At 39.9% G+C, this 22,828-nt stretch overlaps 2 protein-coding genes across 4 annotated transcripts in view; one reads left to right on the forward strand and one right to left on the reverse strand.

The window, feature by feature from the left end:
• Nucleotides 1-2,535, forward strand: part of henmt1 (HEN methyltransferase 1) — a 6,977-nt gene extending 4,442 nt beyond the window's left edge. The window contains exons 6-9 of the mRNA XM_005736955.1: nucleotides 441-603; nucleotides 706-790; nucleotides 900-1,057; nucleotides 2,358-2,535. Of these exons, the coding sequence (XP_005737012.1) occupies nucleotides 441-603; nucleotides 706-790; nucleotides 900-1,057; nucleotides 2,358-2,467 (516 nt within the window). The 3' untranslated portion in view covers nucleotides 2,468-2,535. The remainder of the gene's footprint in view (nucleotides 1-440; nucleotides 604-705; nucleotides 791-899; nucleotides 1,058-2,357) is intronic.
• A 56-nt stretch (nucleotides 2,536-2,591) lies between these two features.
• On the reverse strand, nucleotides 2,592-22,828 carry fam102bb (family with sequence similarity 102 member Bb). Of its 3 annotated transcripts, none has more exons than XM_005736953.1 (11): nucleotides 22,528-22,828; nucleotides 17,194-17,314; nucleotides 15,775-15,804; nucleotides 15,219-15,335; nucleotides 14,826-14,872; nucleotides 14,126-14,220; nucleotides 10,232-10,330; nucleotides 9,070-9,298; nucleotides 7,546-7,682; nucleotides 6,918-6,987; nucleotides 2,592-5,259 (listed from the first exon to the last, which is right to left on the reverse strand). In XM_005736953.1, exons 1-11 carry the CDS (start codon nucleotides 22,671-22,673, stop codon nucleotides 5,217-5,219), a joined length of 1,134 nt encoding a protein of 377 aa, XP_005737010.1. In that variant the 5' UTR covers nucleotides 22,674-22,828; the 3' UTR covers nucleotides 2,592-5,216. The 3 variants fall into 3 exon arrangements, with proteins under 3 accessions (XP_005737010.1, XP_005737009.1, XP_005737011.1); XM_005736952.1 differs by having other exon boundaries at nucleotides 10,232-10,333; XM_005736954.1 differs by lacking the exon at nucleotides 2,592-5,259 and adding an exon at nucleotides 5,727-6,763 and having other exon boundaries at nucleotides 10,232-10,333.

Below are 22,828 nucleotides of genomic sequence, written 5' to 3' on the forward strand. Positions count from 1 at the left end.
TTTTTTATTTGCATTTTTGATGAAAATGTACATGTGAAAATATTTGATGAATGCACATTAGTTACTTCCTCATCAGTTTTTATTAATTAGTCATTCCAGTGATTTGAATACACCTAGCAAACCAGAGGTAAAAGCAATATTTGATGATGCAGTAGATTGCTTTTAAACTGGTATGAAATGACAGTATTTACCGCCCTCTGCTGGTGGCTGCTTAAAATTGCAAACAGCTGGACATACATGTAACACCAGCGTGATTAATAGTGATTAAGCAAAAATTACATTTCTATACCTCTCTAATAATAACTTTGTGGTATTAATCAACAGCATTAAAGCTTTTATCCTGAATATATGCTTCCCCAGGTTTCTGTTTCATACAGGTTTCTGTGATGCTGCCTGCTTCCTTTGACTTTTGACCTGTGCTTTTTCCTCTGCTCTGTCAGCTTTACAAAGTAAACTACCCCAGCCTGTGCGACAACAACATCTTGCGCAGGGTTCTGGTGAGTGAAGTGCTGTACGGGGCAGAAAAACTAAAGAATAGATGGATGGAGGAACAGGCCGACGGGATATGTGATGCAGTTGCACTGTGTCAAACTGAGGGAGGAGGTGAGGAATTCCTGTCAGATGAAGCAGACAGGGTGAAAAGCATTGTTTTATCATCTTATTTAAACACGTTTGTTTAAAATGCACCAAACTGTATACCTACAGCATGTGCAGAGGAGATGAAAGATTTAATGGAATGGAGTGGTGCATCAGACAGTGCTGAAAAACAGGGGTCCTGTACATCATGCAGGTGAGCTTCCTCAGGAGGATGCCAGTATGTGGTATTAAGGAGAGGCAGCATCTCCCAGCGTTTTATTTTATGAGTTTTTCTTTATTGACCTTTTTGTGTGTACTAATAGGATTGTGGCTGTACCACTGGATGTGCTGTGGTCCTGCTGTCCTAAAGTCAGTGTGCTAAGTGGAAGCCTTGGTAATCTCAAACATCTGCTGATGGATGAGCCGAACATTAAACTGAGCCAGGATAGCTCTGCTGTGCTAATAAATCACTGGGAACAAGGTATTGTTTGATTCATTTTCTTTGTGCTTCACTAAACGTTTGAAGTGGTTTTTAGATTGTGTTAATTTTTCTGTGAATATGAATATTTTCTTCATTCGTTGATGTAAGTTTGACTCTAATCATCTCGTGCTGCATAATAATGAATGTAAAAGAGTCTGGCTTAAGTCCAAAATTAAAATCTGATGTTTTTCATCATTGACCTGTCTCATATGCACTGGTGCATATCAGACAATTAGCAAGGCTAATGGAGGCTCAAGTTGATGTGGCACAAATAGAGCCTCAGGTCTTGTGCTGACAAACAACCCTCTGTAAATGAATCTGCTGTCTCAAGCAAATGCGTGTTATGTACCGTACTGTGTGAAAATCCAGAGCCACACCTTATTTCTTTATATTTTACTTCCAAGGAGCCAGACTTTCTTTTACATTTTTAAAGTGGTCTTGAGGAATAGTTCTCCAAGCTTTCTGACGGTCTTTCAAAGTTATTCTTCGGACATTGGCTCCTTTCCCCCCACTCATTCAAGTTCTGAACTGTGAATCATTCAAGCATCAAAAAGGCACCTAACTCAAGGGATGAACCAGTGTTGTCTAATAAAAAGGCACAACAAGACAGCTTGATAAAGAAACTTAAGTTAATAAATTTAATTACAAAAATTGTTATTAATTTGTATCTCTAGGCACTTTATTATTAGCAGTCAGTCACAAAAACATGCCCTCCTCTCATTTTCTGTAGTTAAATCTATGAAAAATGCCAAAGATAACACAAGTTGAAGAATAAAGGTGCCAAATATTGATTTTAAAGCTCATTAGAAATCCACAAACTGTATATACCGTATTTCCATGTATGTTTCTACATATTTCCCATCTTCCTAGCACAATATAGAGAAAGGAGGGTGGCTCAAAACGTTTGCACTTACTCGATTAAGTCAGAACACACATGTCAAGCCTCGATGAAATAATCCTATGGATGGCCAGAAACTGTTCTCCACCCCTTTGCATAACTCATACTGACTAAAACTTCAATAGTGTCAGCAGTGACAGTATTAAGTGTATTTGTGTGGAAGGGTATTGCAGCCTTCCACACAAATGCAGTACTAAGAGGTTGTGCAGCAGAGATCATCAACTTGTATTCACTGCTCACAAGAATCATTTTAGCCACATTGACCACAGAGTGCTTTGCTCACTTCCCTTTCACAGCTCACATGCATCATCAGCTAACCATGCAGCTTGTCATTGCAGTTCTTGTGTTCGTTGCATGAATGTTTCTGTGTTTGTGACTGTGACGCTTCATTGGGATTCTCAGACCAGGAAGAAAAGGAAGATGACTACAATTTGGATGACAGTGGGTATCCAGAGGCCAGTCTGCACAGCCACAGTGCTGAGCAAGAGGAAGACTGGGAGGAAAATGATTGATGTGGAGGATGTTTTCCAGGTATATGTCAGTGTGATTACTGAGTTCATAATAAATATGAGAAAAACTTCAGATTGTCATTACTGCACCGTCTACACACATCAAAAGGACAAAAGCACAGGCTAGTGAACATTAAATCATTTTATTCTACTGTAGACATTTTAAGCATCCAGTACACTTGTTAAAGAAGCAAATGTTGGTCAAAAGAACAAGTCTTTAACAGGGAACACACTGGACAGTGTCGGAACATCACTATACAGAAGAATACACCTTAGTTTTGTAGACAACAGCTTCACAGAAGAGAAGAAGCAACCATGTTTGTAACAACATGTTAGGTACCAAGATGAACATACCTGTTTTACACAGGTAAAACAAGGGATTTTTACTTTACAAAACAAAACAACCGGTCACCATAAATCATACACATAACAGTCATATGTAGTGAAAGACTTTTAGAAACAAAAATATGGCACAATATCAGCAATGAAAGATTCAAAAACAGCTGCGTTCATTACATGTGATCAACATCAAACCAAAATAACACTGATTTACATTTATATCATATACACTGATGCTTATGCAGACATCTCTTCTTCGAACAAATGAAATTAAGTCCTACGTAGTAAATGGCAAGCAACATCCCTCCTTCAGCGTGGAAATGGATTAGAAGATGGTACAGCTCAAGTGAGGAGAAAACATTACAATGTGTCAGGCTCTGCAAAGCTTGTCACAGCTAAAAACGACAGCATAGTCATGCAGAGCACGGGAACGTAAAGACAGAACACTGACGTATAGTTAAAACACCATACACTGATGACACTTTGTGCAGATATTGATACAAGATGTATAAGAGTTAATCTAGAAGAGGCATTGATCCTACTTCTACTATGGCTTACGACAGGAGACAAGATTAGATGCTGTACAGTCTGTTGTGTCTAATGCTCTCAATGTGCATAGACCTACAGGCTCCCAGGTAATAACGGTTGTTGTGTACTTTGGCTAACTTGTTCAACTAAACTGTGCACTCACTCTCCTAAGAGGCTAGAGATGGAAAGTCTACATGCATGGCACTAACGATTTTAAAACTCTGGTGCATCTGAGTGCTCAAGCCTGTCTCCTGATATGAAGCTAGCAGATATACACGTTACACCCAATTACTGTAATACTCTGGGTCTTTTCTTTGAAGTACAGGTGCTATTGAGGATTTCCTTCATGGCAGTGAATTACTTAACTAATCCTTTTCTGTCCTATATTAAAACTAAAGAAAAAAAACCATAGTGTACAACAGCTGCACCAGTCAAACAGTTAATGTGTCAGAGGATCTTTCTTGTGCAAGCATCCTGATCCACCAGACAGTTCATAGTGATATAGCTACAAATAGATATACATCTGCAACAGTGAATATTTTAATATATATATACCCTTCCATGTCAGTATTCATCAGAGGCCACTGTTATTTTTTGCATTCACTGCCATGTAAATGCAAAGAGCAGTAACAAGATAAAAGAGGGCAGTCTGGGACTACATACTTCTGCCACACTGTTATGATTAATTCACCTGGATCCAGAAAAACAGATAAGTTTGATATTTTTTTGACGATATTGAAGATATGACTCATTTTATTTTTGTGTGGAGACACTTAAAAAAAACAACTCTGTGAAATTTAGTTTGCGACTGTTGCTTGTAGCCAGTTACCGTTAGGAGGAGTTCTCCACCCTAAGAACTATTTAGTCTTATTTTGTTATACAGAGGAAGAAACTAGAGAATGAGGTTGCCAATTAGGGAAATGATCCGATTTTAATTTAGTTTCAGCTTCACTTCAGGGGTTTTCTTGATGCTCTTTTGCTTCAGCTTCTATTGAGCTGCAGTATTGATGATGCTGTGATTTTTGGTTTAGTTTCCATCTCCTAATTGTAACATGGTTAAAGCTGTTAAAAAGCACAGTCTTAATTCTCTACAGTGTTTATATAGCAAAACAAATATTAAATAGCCAAGTCACCACTGACTAAATATTTTTGACAGCTCTGCATTTAGACAACGGGGGCCTCTGTGATTACATTTGGGGAAATTGTCCTCTTTTCTCTGTGTGGGTACCAATATGGCATTCCTCACAAGAGATTATGTGTCCCTTCACTGAGATAACAGCGTTACTGTTGCTGCTAATAAAAGTGGCCGGTGTACCAGCACAAAGGAATAACCACATACACTCACACACATTCACACATCAAATAGCTCAATTTTTCATAGCAAAATATTCTCACCGGAGTGCCAACGACTACTTTTTGAGCAGCTTATCAGCAGAGATTAAATCCTATTTGATAAAGGAAGTCCAAAACAAACACCAAAGGAATGTCCTGATAGGATGTGATGTGTTTTCAGTCCGTTCTGATCTTCCCATCCTTGTGCCGTCTGGAGAGGAAAGGTAGATTTTTCACTTCATAAAAGTTTCAGTTGGTTTTACTTTGGATGTTTGGAGTTTGGATAGCAGGGAGCCAGAATTTAGATGCACAAGTGTTTTAGAACAATTGGTCACTGTGTTTCCTCCTTTCATTGATTCTTTAAGATAAAACCCGTCCACTTCTTTCTCCTAATGATATCTTAACCGATATAAACACAGGAAGGGCACTGGTGTAATGTCGACGGATCACTGAGTGATCAGCTTAGACACATGCTGATCGAGTAGGAATGAAGGTTGAAATGGAAACGGTCTCATTTCCAGTTGTTTCAGGTGTAATCAGAGATGCTGCATGTCTAACGCTTAATCACCACCTGCTCGTACGCTCCACCACCAACCCTAAGAGGACATGAGGAGGCAGAATTGGCAATCACACACTTGTTTAAATCTTCATTAGTTATCACAAAAGGTACCAAACTGAAATCGTGTTATATAAAACCAAGATGGGGTGGGAGGTACAAAATATCATCTGAGCTCTAAGGCTGGTCTGGTAAACAGATGTTAGAAGTTTTGTTACATTGAGTTTGATTGAAAACAAAACAGTCCCCCTCTATCTCTCAGGTAGTGCTTCATTGCAAAGTCTTTGGTCATCAGAACTTTCCTTTGCTCTGCACCAAACCTGTAAACTTTAGGAAGAACCACTATCAGCTTTTTATCTGCATTAATATTGAGACAACTGTGCTGTTGTGAAGTCACTACACTGCATTCCAAATTATTATGCAAATGATATTTGTCGCTTTCCTTTATAGTCGATTCAATGACAGTCAGTGTACTTTTCAAGTCAACCGTCAGAGCACAATTCAGATTTTATTGAACAAACCTCCCAATGACAGCTGTGGTTTTGCAAATTTAAAACAAACAAACAAACAAAACCCTCAAAATGCACTGATCCAAATTATTATGCACAACAGTTTCAAAACATTTTATTGGTTATAAACAACTGAAAATTGATAAATTTGCAGCATAAGGTCATATTTACTGAAACCATAACAGGCCAAACTCCATGTTAACTCAGGAACCCTTCTTTGATATAAGTTTCACATTCTTGCATCCATTGAACTTCCAGGTTTTTGGAGAGTTTCTGCCTGTATTTCTTTGTAAGATGTCAGAATAACCTCCCACAGCTGCTGTTTTGATGTGAACTGCCTCGTCACCCTCAAATCTTTTGCCTGAGGATGTTCCAAAGGTTCTCCACAGGGTTGATGTCAGGGGAGGATGCGGGCCACACACCATGTGTTTCTCTTCTTTTATTCCCATAGCTGCCAATGCCAGAGAGTGGGACTGCACCCCTCAGTAAGACTGCTTGAAAATTACTCTTGATGTATTTCTGGGCCTACTGTAACCATTCCTGCTTGTGAGTATTGGTTAGGTGGTGGCCAAAATGGTAGGTTTATGCATAACTGCAAGCCTCTGGAGGTTTTCGGGACTACCAGCAGCTTCAATTACCTGCTTGCTGCTTTGTAATGGCATTTTAGCAGCTGTTCTGTGAATCTGATGAATTTGTCTGGCAGAAACCTTCATCTCTATGCCTTAGTCTGCACAAACCCATCTGTGCTCTGACTCAGCCACAAGTTTCTTCACAGTACAATGGTTACGCTTAAGTTTTCATATTATATCTAATGTTCTCAGACCTTGTGTAAGGTATTGCACCAACACATTTCTGCAGCAGAGATCCTTTTACTTTCCCATATTGCTTGAAACTTGTGGCATGCTCAATGATGTGGAACATCTTAAGTAGTTTTCATTTTATTGGGCTCACCTGGCAAACTAATTATGACAGCTGTCTGAGATTGATATCAGTGATCCAAAGAGCCCAGAGACACAATACCATCCATGAGTTTAACTGAAAACAAAAGATTGAATGTTTACGACACTAAAATCTTATTTGCATAATAATTTGGAATGCGTTTGTACACTCATCTCTCTGGAATCATACCCTCAGAAATCCCTACACTAGTTTGCTTGCTTTCTTCAGGTACGGTAATTGTGATGCTCACCTGGTGGGAAGGTGATGACTTCCAAGCGCTGTACTTCCCCCGGGTCCAACAAACAGCCGCAGGCCTTCCTCTGAAACGGTGTTCATAACATTTGGTCAGTACACGGAGAACCCACATCCTCCTGTATAATTCTTGTCATGACGAGCAGCCAGTTGCTAGGCAACCTAAAAATAATCATCTATTGACAGCAGCTTTCCATTTGTAGCTTTGAGCTGGATGAGACCTTGGAAGGGAAAACAATGCCTCACTCCTTAAAGTACACACACACACACACTGACTCGTGGGAAATGAATATGCAAATGTGCCGTGCATTAAACACATGCAGTAGTAACCTAGAATTGGGATGAATCCCATTGTTTTGTTTTGTATTGATTCATCTATTTTAGTTATTCATTAAGCTGAAATCTCTGTAGATCCATCAGATACTACTTGCTTCTGCCTGTGAAGATTTTCTTCATTTATATATTTCACAGAGATGCAAGTTTTGAAACTGACAATTTATTCTTTATCTAAGAGACCAGTTTAAAAGGAAAGGTCCCATAGCTCGTGTTTATGTCATTTTAGTGTAAGGATAAGAAAAGAAAAACAACAACTGCAAACAAAAAACAAAAAAGTGGACATGTCATACCCTCAGCACTTGAGTCCAGTAGGCCGGGTGTAAAGTCCTGACTCTGGAGAATCTTTTCCACAACATCGTCAGCATCCACCCGAGTGTCGTCCATTCTCTTCAGCTGAGACTCCATGGAGTCCTGTTTCACTGGGTGTCTGAGGGGAGAATACACAAGAGCGTCTGGAGTGTTTGAGGACAGCTGCTTTTACTGCAGAGTCAAACTGAAGCTTTGCTTCCTGTACTTCACATTTCATTTTGTGCTAATGAAGTGGAGTGATCAACCTGCTTACTTCTGCTTACCCAGTCAAAACTATACAGTGTTTCAACTACTGTTTCAATCACTTACATTACGTCCATTGTAATTCATCCAGTTTTCAACACTAGTGGCGTGTGTTTTAATCACCATAAATGTAAAGTGAAGTACATTTTTTTATACATTATAATAAAAGGTTTTAAAATATTACTTGTAAATACAGTGACGACGAGGCAAATTATTTAGAACTCAACTGATCTAAAAGGTCATGACTGTGTCTGAACGTATAGTGAAGAGCACTAGAACTGCTGCTGCTAGTGCAGTGTGCCTTCTGACTACCCCTCTCTGCTCATCTGTTAATGTAACTTGCTGGCAATGTGGTTAATACTGAAAACATCTGTGATCAACTAGGTGAACACTGCTTATTAAGATTATTATCAAGGTTAGCATGGTAGTCACGTATGCATTGTAATTTTGTGGACATCTTATCTGTATTGACTGTTTTCTGGCAAAAGGTTTGAGTTTTTAATCACTCGATTCGTAAGTGTAGGAAGCTCAATCATTTCCTGCTTCCTGAGTTTGATAAATTTACTTACAGCTGCATGTCAGAAAAGTAAATATGTGGTTAGGTTAGCAACAACATAACAGGAAAAAGCTATCCTGTCACCACATGTACTTGGAGCACCCTTTGTTAACAACAATTCACACATGAATTATTATTCATTTCATCCTTGTAAAAAAAAAAAAAAAAAGACTAAACGTGCCATTTTGCAGAGGACAGAAGCATGACAATACTTCCTGTCTTTTTCTTGTCACAGTGAGGTATCTTAGCAACAGGGCAGAATGGTAGTTTATTTAGAGGTGCAGATATGATATTCTCCTTATCAAGTCTCTGCAAGAAAACTGATAAGTAAATTCCCATAAATGCTTAACTATTCCTACAAAACGCATCCTAAGCTGCATGTAAAACTAGCCCCCAGGAATACTCCTCTGCTCATGGTTGGACATTTTTAGATCCCATAAACACAATGAGAGTCTTTCAAAGAATAAAAGCTCACATAATGAAACCACAAATACACTTCCTCCAAAGCTCTTCTACTCTAACAGCTGCTTCCTGAAACATGACACTGGTCTCAGGGGTATTAAGTATAACTCCTACCATAAAAGCCTACCACGTTTGGCATGCTAACTGGATTCTCTCATCAAATATGATAAAGAAACATTTGTGTATACTTTTAGTGCACACTGCATAAATAAATAATTTCAGTCTGCAGCTTTAACCGGTTTACCTGTTGAGCCGTTCACAGGAGGATGCACTCCGCACTGGTGTGCCCGGAGCATTGCCGGAAGCTGCTGAGGAGGTTGGGTGCTCAGGCAAAGCTGGACAGGTTCTGGATTCTCTGTCTTCACTGGGCTCCGGGATGCTACCAATACCTGTTGAAGCGCTGCCTACTGAATGATTTCTCCGGTGGCTGAACTCTGACATGCTGGAGGAGCGGGAGTGACCGGTGCTATAGCCTGAGAGACATGGGCAGTGACTGTATTAACATACAGCACCAGTATTTTACTTGATAAGCTCAGAGATTGTAACAGGTACAATTTTCTGTTTACAATTCCCCTTAAATGCATCATATGGATACAAATCCTGCACCAGTGTTTTGTAGCACTTCAAAGACCTGCTGCAGATATATATTCCTAATATAGCACATGGGTTAAATCTGCATTGCAACACTAATAAAGATCAATTGATACGTACCCACACAAGTCCAATATTTTCATTACTAACTGGAGACAAATGACTTATTTGAGCTCATAAATGAATCAATCCATATCAAGTGCATACAGAGTTTTTGTTCTTTTGAATGCACTGTGCAGCAGATTTGTAACTTGCTCTGTACTAAATGATTTAGCCGTTCACGTGACACCCACACTCATGCTGTTCATGTCTGCGGGAAGCCAGCTAAACCAAGAAGCGATCTCGGGCATCAGGTCACTTCCCACACACTAATGAGAGGTTTGAATAAATCTATCAACCATTTCACATGGAAGGAAATATATTTTTAAATTCTATACGAGCGGGTCATTAGAGCTGAGCTCAGTGCATCTCTTCACTTCCTCTGATCTTTTATTACTGTTATCCGATCTGCCTGCAATGGAAACTCGAGCCCTGGCTCTGAACTGCGCTGCTGGAGTGTCAATGGAATATGATTTTATTCTTTCCCTCCTCCTCAATCCAAAGGCCTTGTTTTCTCATTTTGACCTTGCACTCCTATTATTTAAAGTACAATTGATTGCAGGCGAACAAAAAAATTAGCATTATGTTTTATTTCTACTACTCGCTGCTAGCTTGGATACATACATAGACTATCTCTAAAGCAAAATATGAACAACAGTAGATGATAACGACAAAAAAAAAACAAAAAAAAAACGGTTTACATTTTATACCCTTACCTGAGAGTTTTGACTGTTGGCTGGCGTAGCTGGAAGTTCGGGAGTGGCAGCAGCCACCAGGGTCATCTGACACAACAGGGCACTTCCCTTCCCGATTCTCTGCTGGATTAAAAAAAAAGTACAGACCCAGATGTTGAATGTGGATTTGAGTGAAAAACATGCACGTACAGCTTCTATGAAGCATCCTGTAAAAAAATAATAAAATAAAGAAACTGCCTTCAGATAAGCCCATGCTGTGGACTAACATTTATGTATAGTATTCAAAGTGGAAGTAGGTTGTGGAAGCTAGAAAGATATTCATGCGTATCTAGAGTGAAATAATTCACTATCTCTGAGTTAATGAGCCAGTGGCCACAGTTGGCATGTGCAGGGACAGAGTCACTTCTGCTCAGACGAAAACAAACATATTTCCATCTGAAAAGAGCTCAAGTTAGTTCTGTGACCAAAAAGATGGTCTGCAATGCATAAAATCTCTGAAAATATATCATCAGAAGGGCAAAGCTGGATGCTAGTTGACAGCTTGGATAACAATTCTTTCAATTTAAGCCTTTAAAGAAAAAAAAAGAAAGAAAAACACGTGCCACAGTTTTAATGTCAAATGGGCAAAAAGTGGGAGCTGCCAAAAAGCAATAACATTTCAGAGTTCAAATGTCTGTGGGAAGGTCTCAGCAGCCTCAGCAACACAGCAGAAAATAGACTACATAGAGGGGGATAACAACCAGAGACACATGAGGGGAGGTGGTCACAATGACCTCACAGCTAGTTTTTCTTTCTTCTTCTTCTTCTTCTTTTCTTTTAACTCCAGGCATTCCTCTAATTTAGAGAAAGAATTCCCTTCTGCACTGCACCAATCCACAGTGATCACAGCCAGAAACAGCAGCTTGTCCAAAACATACAGACTTCTTACACCTCTCCTAAATTTTTTTTAAATGACACAACAACAGGTTTGTGTAGATTATCTCTGCTGGACAAATATCCACCAACAAAACATGATCAAAGACTCTCATACAGGACTTGAACTGGCGCATCTTGCACATATACGAAACATGGGGATGCACCGCTAAGGCATGTTGGGAATGACATCAAGTGCATTGCACATGCAAACACACAACCCGTACCAGAAAGACTAGCACAAAAGTCCTATTTTTAAGCATGTAAAAGCCCCCTGGGTTAGAGCAGATTGGGGTTCATCTAAAAGAAAGCTAGTTTAAATTATACATGAAAGAGCTCTGCTACTCTCTGAAGCTTCCAGGAAGAACAAGCATTAAACACAGCAATGCGTTCACACATGAACACACATACTGAATAAGAGAGTGAAGAAGGCGCTGAAAGAGAAATCTTCAAGAGAAATGGTTTTTGTAGTAGGGGATGGGAGCAAAGTACAGTAGGAGTTATGGCGTCTATAATACAGGAAAAATCAGACAGCACAGTCTGCAGTTTGACAAATGAATATCAGCAGCGACGCGTGACACTAATTACAGCTAAAAACATAACTGTTAAGATTATGATGACCTACTCATGAACACTTTGTTTTTATTATCTTTTAGCTTTGTCAGCTACACAGAACAGTACAGCGTGGGCTACAGATTGCCCCTAACTGAAATAAATTTTAGCTTCTGCCTTTATCTTACAAGCTACAATGCTGGGAAGCTCCTGGAAGCTCTCCATGATCTTCCTGTATAAATCTAAACCAGATTAGCAGGAACTTGACACATCAATTACAGCCCCCTCCAAAAGGCCCGGTCACATTCACCATCTACAAGGGATGAAAACTCACCACAGATGAAGGTCTCTGTTTAAAAAAATAAAATCTGTAGCATTCAAATGTAGATTAATGTTAGTTGAAAGATAAGAAATCTCAATAGAAATAATGTTATTTTGCACTTCAGGCTGTGTCACACTAGCGCTGAGTGCCTGCTCTGCCAGGTCTCCCCTGAGAAAAAGACTAATCTCAAGAGACTTCCTCATAAATAAAAGGTTATATTTTAAATAGATAAATAAAAAGACTAAAAATAGGACAGCAACCTTCTTGTGACTAGAATCCACCGTTGCCTTGTGACTGCACTGGATTCTTTTACTTTTTGACAACTGATTGCAAGCGGTCAGGGCATCCATTTTCAACTAGGTCATTTGGTGGGAGCCGACTTGTCTCCAACAACTACAGTTTGACTTGAAGTGACTGCAATAATGCTCAGACAGCCTGTCAAATGTTTGCAAATAATCATAGTCTCATTTATAAATGCAGACAGATTTCCAACACGTTGCAATCAATCCGAGTCTGTCTGCACTGATCAGAGCAACTCGTCTGTACCGTCAACTGGTTGTTTTCTATAAAACAAATGTGATTCTGCAGGCTAATTGCTGTCCTGCAGCAAAGCCAGCAGTTGCGAAGGAATTTCTGTTTTAGACCTATGAGGTTCTGGCTGGACTGTGCATGTAGACAGCAACAGATTTGTAATATGACACGATATTATCACAGTTATTTGCTATATTTTCACAAACAGGTTCCACATAATTGACAACTTGACCCCATTCTATTGCAAACTTATAGCAGACTGACTGCAGATTGATGTACCAAAGTTGCAACAACTGGTAAGTGACCCAACCCTCATCTTCACAGCAGCTATTCTAAAGGCAACACGATTGCAAGTATATTGCAGACAGTCACAATCATTTTGCTTGTGTTACTGTTTTCGTTGGTGTGACAGCAGCATTAAAAGACAAAGAGCCAGACAAAAGCATATTAAAGTGAATTAAGTTATCAAACACTTCACTAGATCACAGGTAACTCACAGGTCAAAGCTAGTAAAGGTTTGTGTGTTACTTTTGTTACAGGTGTCATTCTATGGTGGTTTATGTAAGAAAGCTGGGTCTGCAGGTGGTTCTGCTCTGTGGTAACACAGATGGGCTCTCTACAGTAACTCTGTTTGACATTTTCATTTCCAAATTGTATTAGATCAAACAGAGCTGCTCTGTCTCTACACCTGACCTGGTTTTATCATTTGCATAGCTTCCTGTTTTCTCAACTATAAAGCAGCGACTCATTCAGAACATGAATTTGTCACCTATTCATTCCTTCATGATCATGTTTCCTGTCTGGGTTCGGCTCGAGAGACGACACTAAATGACTGAAAAAAATTAATATATTAATTTGACACAATTTCCCAGGAATACATCAAAATGAAGCAAAATTATTCATCCTGGAAGTGATTCAATATCCTTAGAAACGTTTGCTTCTGCTGGCATGGAGACTATTATTTGTAGCGCACTGTATTACGTTTTGATCAGTTTGAACCCAGAATGGGTGAAAATCAAATAAAAGGAGCCTTTAATGGTGGTACATCAAGCCAAGCAGATAAATCTGCTGAAGAAAATAAATTCTGAGCAGTGGAGGAAAACCTTTACTGAATAAAACTTTCATCACTTTGCTTTAAAACACTTTCATTTGTCCATCTCGAATACTCTTCTTTTATTTGTATTAGTTGTTTACTTTAGTTGATTAAATATTACATTTACTTATTCATACATTCATTCTTAGTTTTGTTTTTGCTGAGAAAACCAGGTTGTCAATGCTCATTTTTGTCAGTCTGCTGATAACAACTTTTCCTCCTCCAGATCAGTGCTAATCTCACGAGTGATCGTTCACGACTCCAACTGATGGAAATCGCTTGTACTAACTGAGAACTTAAATCCCTGCTGACACAGCAGACAGGAGTGGCTTCACGATCTTAGATAATAATAACAACTGAAACATAGAAGTGGAGCTAAACTCTGAAAGAAGAAATTCTCAGCTTGTGATGAAGTACGATCTGTCAGGTGCCGGCAAATGTTTGGCAAAGCCAATGAGAAGATGAAGCAGAGAATAGGAGTGTAATGTAGCGTGATCGGCCTCACCGGAACAGCCTTTCTGTGAATCCCCTCCCTTCCTCTCTTCCAGGAGGCTCTCTGTATCACCCTGGATCGCGATCATTGTTGCTGTGCAGGGAGGCCTGATGACAGAGGCAAAACAACTGGCCTTTATGTTCTACTCCAATACTTAAATGCATCAACTAAACCCTAAGCAAAGACAAAAAGACAAAACTGCTAAAGGATTAGAAAATACAATATAACACATTATGTACAAGCTATTACTCAATGCTTTAAATAATGACAGCTTAAGCTCACAGTCACTTCAGAGTAGCAAAATCCTGTATCCAGAGAAACCTTTAAGTCTCAATGTTTAAACCTGTAAGTAGTACGCACACAGCTAGAGCTGTGGTAATAATTTAATTTAGTCATATGACACTGAATAACTGAGGAAATAATCATCCCTGTAAAGACAGAGCACAAGCAACAGCGCCGGTGCATCAAATGTAGCCGTTTTGAGAGAACAAAGAGGTTTTAAGTTACGGTGCAGGAAAGGTCATTGGGTCGGTTTTGTTGTCCTAGCTGTATTATCCACAAATCCAGATAAGCACAGCTCACAAAAGAGCATGATTAGCGTTTTAGTCTGAAAACGATTGGATTTAAATGACTTTCCAGTTTAAACATTTTTCAGTCAACAATCTCTGCTCACAGACTCTGCAGAGACGTACAAAAAATTGCCTTAACTCACGTTTTAAAACAGGGATCCCCCGACATGAGCTGTGTACTGATGATAACCTGTGGAGAGAAAGAAAAAAAAAAGTTAGCTTGGGTTTTACTTCCATTCAACTTGGCCAACTTCAGAAAAGTTGCCCACTTTTGCTTTGGAGTCAGCAAAAATGTGCTCACTGATTGAGGGGTCATGAAAAACAGCAAATAACGACTGTGGGCCTGCACGAATCTGCACGATCCTTTTTATTTCCCACAGGTGACACCTCTCATCTATGGCCATGGATTATTTCTGGCTCCACTGAACGACTCATCTTTGCTAGCAACTTTTATGCAAAAACCTTTCCAGTGTGATTCTCTGAGTTGAGGAAAAACACCGCACTTGTGTCACTGAAGTCACATCAGACTGTGTTACCTTGAGAATGGAGTTATCCTGACGAGTATTTTTGGTATCGTAGCCTTCCAGCAGACATCTGCGGGTTGTATTCCCTGAGCCGGCAAACTCTGCTAAATTCAGATCTGCAAAACCAAGCTGAAGGAGAAAGAAAGAATGACACAGGGTAACCTTTGTGTTTTGTTATTTGCCCCTGAGGAGACGGATCTTTTTCTCAGTCAGCAATATGACAAACTCTGGATGGAAAATGACATCAAGAAGGACAGGAGACAAACTTGAATAAAACAATATCAGCAAATCTTACAGTTCACTTTTTCTTCAAATGATAAGCTAGGAAAGGGATACCTACTTAAGTATGTATAATAATAGGGTTTAGTTTGCTCATTAAATAATTACTTTCAACTAAATAGAAAAGGCATAACATAATGAGCCAACCTGCAGGCAGTGAAGGCCATCTGTTTGCTACATGCTCACAAGGCTAGCTACTTCAATATGGCTGATTACTGTAAAATCTGGGTGACCTGGAGGTTCGGCTCAGAGGACAGGGGTAGCGCATTGTAAGCCTGTAATGAGTTACCTTTGCGTATGCCTTTCCACCCTTCAGCTCCTGCATAAGACAAGCAAAAACAAAAACATGACATTAATAAAATGACTTGATACTGTTAAAAAAAAGGTTCCATAAGTTGTCTCCAGCTGTCATGCTAATGTTTTATATTGAACTGATCCTTGAATTTTTTTGTGGGGGAAACACTAAATTAAAAACATCAGTTTATTCTCTACATTCATGATACTGTAATTTAAAAAAGGTATAATAACTAAAAGCTAAAGTAAAAGGCTGAGGGGATAAAGGTAAGGTAAGGTAAAACTTTACCGTTGTTAAACACAATGTTCTTATCACCAGAAAACTTTCAAAGTTGCATCCAAATAGCTGTGATGGGAAATTTTCAACAACATAAAAAGAAAAACAATTACATTGGTAAAAAGGAAGCACCCATGTAGGAAACATGGGGATTATCTGACTACTTAACATTGTGAGTCTCCTAAAACAAAGGGAGAAACACATCAGAAATAGCTTTCAGATTCAGTTTAATTGGATTTTAGTTTATATTGCATGAGATCATATGTCACCTCAGGGAACGTCACATGGTAAACTCAAAATATTACAAATATAGAAACTAAGCCAACAATTCCTCTTTGTGCAATAGTGAGCATGAAAACATGCATGCTCACAGCCAGAGACTAGATCTATTGGAGATGGTTATCTAGGAGATTGTGATTGTCCTGCAAGAAAACAGCCATTCACCAGCTGAACTGGGGAAAACACTTTTTTTGTGTTTTATTCTTTATTTGTCAGGGACAATGCACAAAAATACTGATCTCATAAGAAGAAAAAAATTGGATTTTGACCAGATTTAGATACTAGCCGATTTCTATCTGCAGTCTTTGGGCAGGTATACATAATAATAAACAAACTAGAGTAGAGATCACTGACAGTGTACACTGTGTGATAGGGAGTATATGTACATGTACTAGTTACTCTAGTAAAGCTAAAGTAAATTCGTTTCCTTAGCTTACTGTGTCCGTTACAGAAGTTTGCACAACTTTTGTGTAGTACTCTGAGCCAAAGAGCCAGAGACATTGGGTTGTTAATGAAGCTGTAGTGCCTTGTAACGTTGCACAAACTTAGTGTAGACAGTGTAACTTGTGTGGGGCCAGAAAAATAGCTTATTTGGAGGAAAAGCCAAAAACCCCCAAACCAAACTCCTGAAGCAGCTTTTTCAAACATAACAGATGATTTATACATCCAGTTTTTTATGTCCTGATTTCCACTATGACTCAAGTAATGGCTAAGTCTCTGTTCATTATCACAACGCCAGGAGGATCACAACGCCTTTGTCCAGAGGGACTGACCAGGCTTAGGGTGGGCAGCTATCTACCGTGACCGGTTGGGGTGAGATGAGAGTGGTGGGAAAAAGGCTAAATCATAATACTTTACCTTTCTGACAGACACACGACACACACAGGGGTCCAGAACACCTGTGCCTGCGTTGGCGCTCATCTTGCACGGGAAAGAGAACCGTTTCTTCCATCGGACACAGTTTGCCTGCACAGGTTCCCTGCATGGACACACAGACGCCAGCTTTAAGCACCCAGTAAGGTCACATGTTTGTTTGATTCGTATGCTGGAGCCTGAAAAGCTAATTCACAACTTGGCCTCTAGATTTAAACGAGTAGAGGCTGGCGCAAACACTGGCATGATTGATAAAATCATTTGAGTATTTTTTATTGTTTTAGACTCTACTTGCATTGTATGCTGTATACAGAAGGGATTTGGGAAATAAATATTTGTATTCTAAAGAGCAAACAAACCAACAAACATATCAGTTCTAATCTATTGTAATTATTTGATTTGCTACCAAAACAAACACGCAAATGTATCGTGACATTTTAAGTGAAAGCCAGCCCAAATCATGTATACAGCCACACAACCCGCCCTCAGAAACTTCATTTCATAAATTTCAATCTCTGTTACGTAACAAATGAAGTGACTTCAGCTGAAAGACTGCTGGATTAACATTTCCCGCATCTCTTCCCTGCTTAAGGGCATCCGTTCAAGCTGCCAATACGAGCCCATGTGCTCATTCTCAGCACCTAATAAGCAAGCTATTTAATTACAGCCTTAATTTCTCCTATTGATTCATTTAACTGACAAATCCAGGGGCTTTGGTAGCAGGTGTGGTGTTTACTGGCACGAAAGTAAAAAGAGAGCGGCAAATCCTCCACCGTCTAGAGGTTAAAACGACTGTGAGGTGCAGCCTGCTGTCAGTGAAAGGATGAGACGAAGTGAAAGAGAAAGACTGAGCGTGGGCAGAATTACGATACCGCAGATGGCCTCACTTTCACTGGCATCTTCTCCTCTCCCACTCACCTAACCAGCTTCCATCTGGTAGCTTACACACCATTCATTTGGTTTGGCTTCAGCTGGATTTCAACACACACACACAGACTTTTTAATACAGTATAAATAAAAATGATGTAACAAGCCTGAAATCGGAAAGGAGCGTTAAGACTACAACAATTAGCAGGGTGTGCAGATCCTTTTTAAGATGGGCAAAACCGAATGAACATACAGGGCTGCGTTTTGCCCTGTATCCCTGCATTACTATAAATAAAAAGCAGCAGATGCATGACTAATGTTTCACAAACGCTGACTCCATCCTGAGGTTGATAAATCTCAGACAGCGAACTCCCCGAGTCGAGAGGGAACTCCCAGCCAGCTGGACACACCGTGTGCTTCGGGAATTCTGACTCGAGTTTATGCGCTGCGGTTCACTGCACTTCTCCGCGCATCAAAATCCTATTAGCGTGCGTTATGACTAAGTCTGGTTTTAAGCACAAGCAGAGGTCATCTCTGTCATCCCTCTACACGGCTCGGGTCTCTTGTTAAACAACACATGCTCTTTAAAAGGCGACTGCAGGCAGACTTCACACGGGAATGCTTCCACAAATACAAATCTTTTCAACTGTTTGGATGCAAAGCTTTCAGACCTCGATTAGATCACTCTGGATGTTTTCACTGTCATGTTTTCAAAGATGCATCTTTATAGAAATAGAACAAACTGTTTTTTCCAGAAATGGCCGTGCATATCAGATGAAAAGCTACACCAAAGGAAAACTTCCCTTCCACTTCCAATTTGGAAGATTAAAAGAGTCTGAGAGGAAATCTAGTTTTTGGGGCGGTCTAACATAAACCAAACTGATGTTAAAAAAAGAAAGAAAGAAAGAAAAATCCTATTAAATCAGCAATGGGTTGAGTATAAAACACTGTCGAGCCAATTAGGGATTAATTAGGGACAGAACTTTGCTGTTTGGCTTCATCTTTATTTTCCTTCTTTTCTTAAAGTTGTTACTTACACGTGGAAAAGACCGCAGATTTCATAAAAATAATAAAAGGATGACATTGACATGACATCTGAAAACATCCTAATTCACACTGTCAAGCACAGACTGGACCTTTTTAGCTAACAGAAGCCTGTTATATAATCAGAGTGAAGCCCATGTAATCCCTAAAGCCTACAAAAACTACAAAACAATGTGTGCTGCTGCTTTTATCCAGTGTTAAAGACCCGTCTAATTTATGAGTGAAAGGCATTAATGGGCATGCTGTAGGAACAGCTTTAAGTTGACACAGTTAACATACTTAGGGGGACAACTCTGCAAAAGGTCACTTCTTGTCATGGCCAAAAGCTGGTACTTCATGATGCGGTTCCTTATAACAACTATTTTAATGTGTATGTGGTCAAATATTTTGACACTTTTAATTTGCAGAGTTTACCAGTTTATATATGTCACACCTCTGCCACCTTATAAGCTAAAAGTCGAGTAACTCCTCCTTTACATTCTTTCTTCTGTTCGAAATGTGGCAACCTGAATTTATTTTAGACAAGCGGAGCTGTCACAGGGTGCTGTTTGAGTATGAAACATTTCTCTCAGAGATGTGCATGTTTAGGTTTATTCAAGTCTGAGATTTAAGCAACCCCTTTTAAGCTGTCCAAGCAGCTTTTTCTCAGCCTCTGTTATTTGTTAGTTTTAAATGACTTTTTTGGCTTGCAAATTGTGTTTCCACACGAAACCACTACAACTGGCTGAGGTAAGCTGCAAAGCTCATGTGTCACAAGACCACCTATTAGCCAATAAGAAAAAGACACAAACCCTGTGCAGCTGGGTTGTCATTTCCTGGATGTTAATTGTAGATGTACAAACAGAGATACTGCACATGTCGATTCTGTTTATGGAAAGGATGTATCAATGTGGCCAACGCACGCTCAGGAGTAGGTGGGCCTTTTAATGTGCATACTTAGAACTCTGAATTTTCAATTGATTTTCCCGTGGTTTGGTTTTTAGAGTGATACTGCAAATGAGTTTATGTTGCAGGAGCCTTAGATTTTTTTCATTTAAAAAATGAAAAATGTGCATCTTACGTTGAGCCCAATGCTACAATATAACGCTTAAAATTAATATTTCAATTCTGAAGCTCTGCTGTAAAATGTAGAAAGTAAAGGAATTACTCCATCACTTGAACAACTTGTCCTGTTACTCTGAATTGACACGAGAGCTGCAAATGAGTCATTTGGCTCAGAGTCTCTTCTCCTTAGCGCTGCTGTCCATCACTGTCTTAATGTTATGGGAAGCTTCACATATATCTGAGCAACACTGGGCAGCTCTGTGTGTTTTTATAACTAAAATCCAAACACATACTTAAGTTAACTGGTACTGCTTACTGACAGCGAAATAACAAACAGCGACATAGCTAACTGTGAAATATAAATTTCAGGCTCTTATTGATACTTCTTTCCCTTTCAGGGTCACCAGAGCGGCTCATTGACCTCCATCTAACCCCAACTCTAATCTTGCCCATTCTGGTCACTCCAATTGAAAATCTTAACATCTTCAACTTAGCCTTTTGTCTTTCTGTTAGTGTCACAGTGTCCAAACCATCCATCATAGTAGGTCTCACTACCATCTCTGTTTCACTCGTGTTACTATCCCTCTGTCACAAATTACCCTGACACTCTTCCTCACCCTGCCTGCACTCACTTCTTCACCTCTCTTGTGCAGTGTCTGTTGCTTTGGATGGTTGACCCCAGGTATTTAAACTCATCTACCTTCACCGTCCCTTCTCCTTGCATGTTCACAGCCATACCCGTCTCCTCTCAGTAACACATGTATTCTCTCGTTTCTTTATAACTTTCATTGCTCTTCTCTCCAGTGCATACCTCCCCCTCTCCAGGTCTCTCGCTGCAGATCACAATGTCATCTACAAACAACATATTCCACAGAGACTCCTGCCTGACCACATCTGTCAGCCTGTCCATCACCACTGCACACAAGAGAAGACTCAGAGCTGATGTCTGATCTAATCCCACTTCCACCAGTCAGTCCTAACGCACGCTTCACCACTGTCTCACTTTCCTATACCACCCTCACATACCTCTCTGGCACTCCTGACTTCCTCATGCAGCACCACAGTTCCTCTCTCTTGGCACACTATCAGATCCTGTCTCTAAACCCAAAAGGACACAGTGACCTTCTCTATACTTCTCCATGAACACTGAACAAACATATTGACAGCGCTCAGCATGAAGCCCTAGTGTGGCTCACAGATTACCAAAGCTGCGACTGTTTGCAGAAAAGCAAACAGAAGTGGTCCTGAGTGCTCTGGACAACCATTTAGTCACCACAAGTTGCAAAAAATTCAATACAACCATCAAGCAGCCTTGCCAAGCTAAGTGTATCCAGTGTTGGATGGTTTTTCGGTTGAGTGGATATAATGTAAGTTTGCTCGGATAACATTACCTCATGATGGCGGTCCATAAGATGAGCCCTCTTGTTCAGAGTATTTCCAGAGATAATAAAATATCGAGATTTGATGCCCCTGTATCCACACAACACCGCAACACTATCAATTTTTCTCCCAGCTCTAGTATGTACGTATTGCAGGAAAGGCATTTAACAGTCTGAGTATACAAAAACTGAAATGTAATAGTGTATAAGCCAGTAATCGTCTAATTATTCAATCTGAGAGTTAATGAAAATAAAGATAATCAGATGAGATGATTATCTTTGCTCGTCTCAATTTGATAACACTGATGTTTACTACATTAGCATGATCTTATAAACTTTAGGAAGAAAACTTCACACTTAAAATTTAAGTTGCTGGCCTGGTATGTGAAGACTGGTCAGCTATACATACAACTATACACAAGAAGTGAAACAATTTTCTGACGAAATGGGGATATGACAATATACACAGTCCTTGCATTAGAACTCGGGTTCATATGTTGATTAACGGGAGGTTGATTAAACACACTGAAACACATCCCACTACTTCAGTGAATACATCATGACAAAATATGGAACTGACACCATTGAGTCAGCACCGAAAAGCTTAAGGAGTAATATTCAGCTATGTGACGAGTGAGCTGCCCTCAGTACTTAATTCCACAACTAAGCGAAGAAGTGGGCCTAAAATTTAACCAGGGAATTCCAAATGGACACTTGTTTAAATGAACGTTACCACCAAACACCCAAAGCTACTAAAACTAAGCAACGCGATGCTGCAAACTAGCACCGACCAGAAGAAACTAATTAGCCCTACACCATTAACGTTATTGGCACACAACTAATGGACGTTAACTATGTTCTTGTAGCCCATTAGCTTAGTTAGCTGTTAACATTTCCTAAAGGCACGAGTTAGTTCACCCTGCGGACTGAACAGCACGCCGTCAGTCAACGTTTGAGTGGCTGAATCAAAGCCAAGCACCCTCACCGAGAAGACTCCTCGGAGAAGCCGCCGTCCAGCAGCCTGACTTTACAGAAGAGGACACCGTTGACAAAGGGGACCGACGACAGCTCGTCCAGGTCAAAATCCACCTTGAACTTGAATTTCTTCTTTTTCATCATCATTAAATCCATACACCGCTTCAGTGCCTTTGAAAAGATGCTCCGGTGTCGCCCGTCGCTGACATTACTGCCCCATTGTTGTGAAGCACAGACACAACCAGCTTGGTGTTTGTGGGAGGATGGTGAAGCTACTGGTGACAAAAGTCCGTCATCGGCTCAGAGTACGG

The sequence above is a fragment of the Pundamilia nyererei genome, unplaced genomic scaffold, assembly GCF_000239375.1.
Source record: "Pundamilia nyererei isolate P.nyererei 1_Seehausen unplaced genomic scaffold, PunNye1.0 scaffold00072, whole genome shotgun sequence".
NCBI lineage: Eukaryota > Metazoa > Chordata > Actinopteri > Cichliformes > Cichlidae > Pundamilia > Pundamilia nyererei.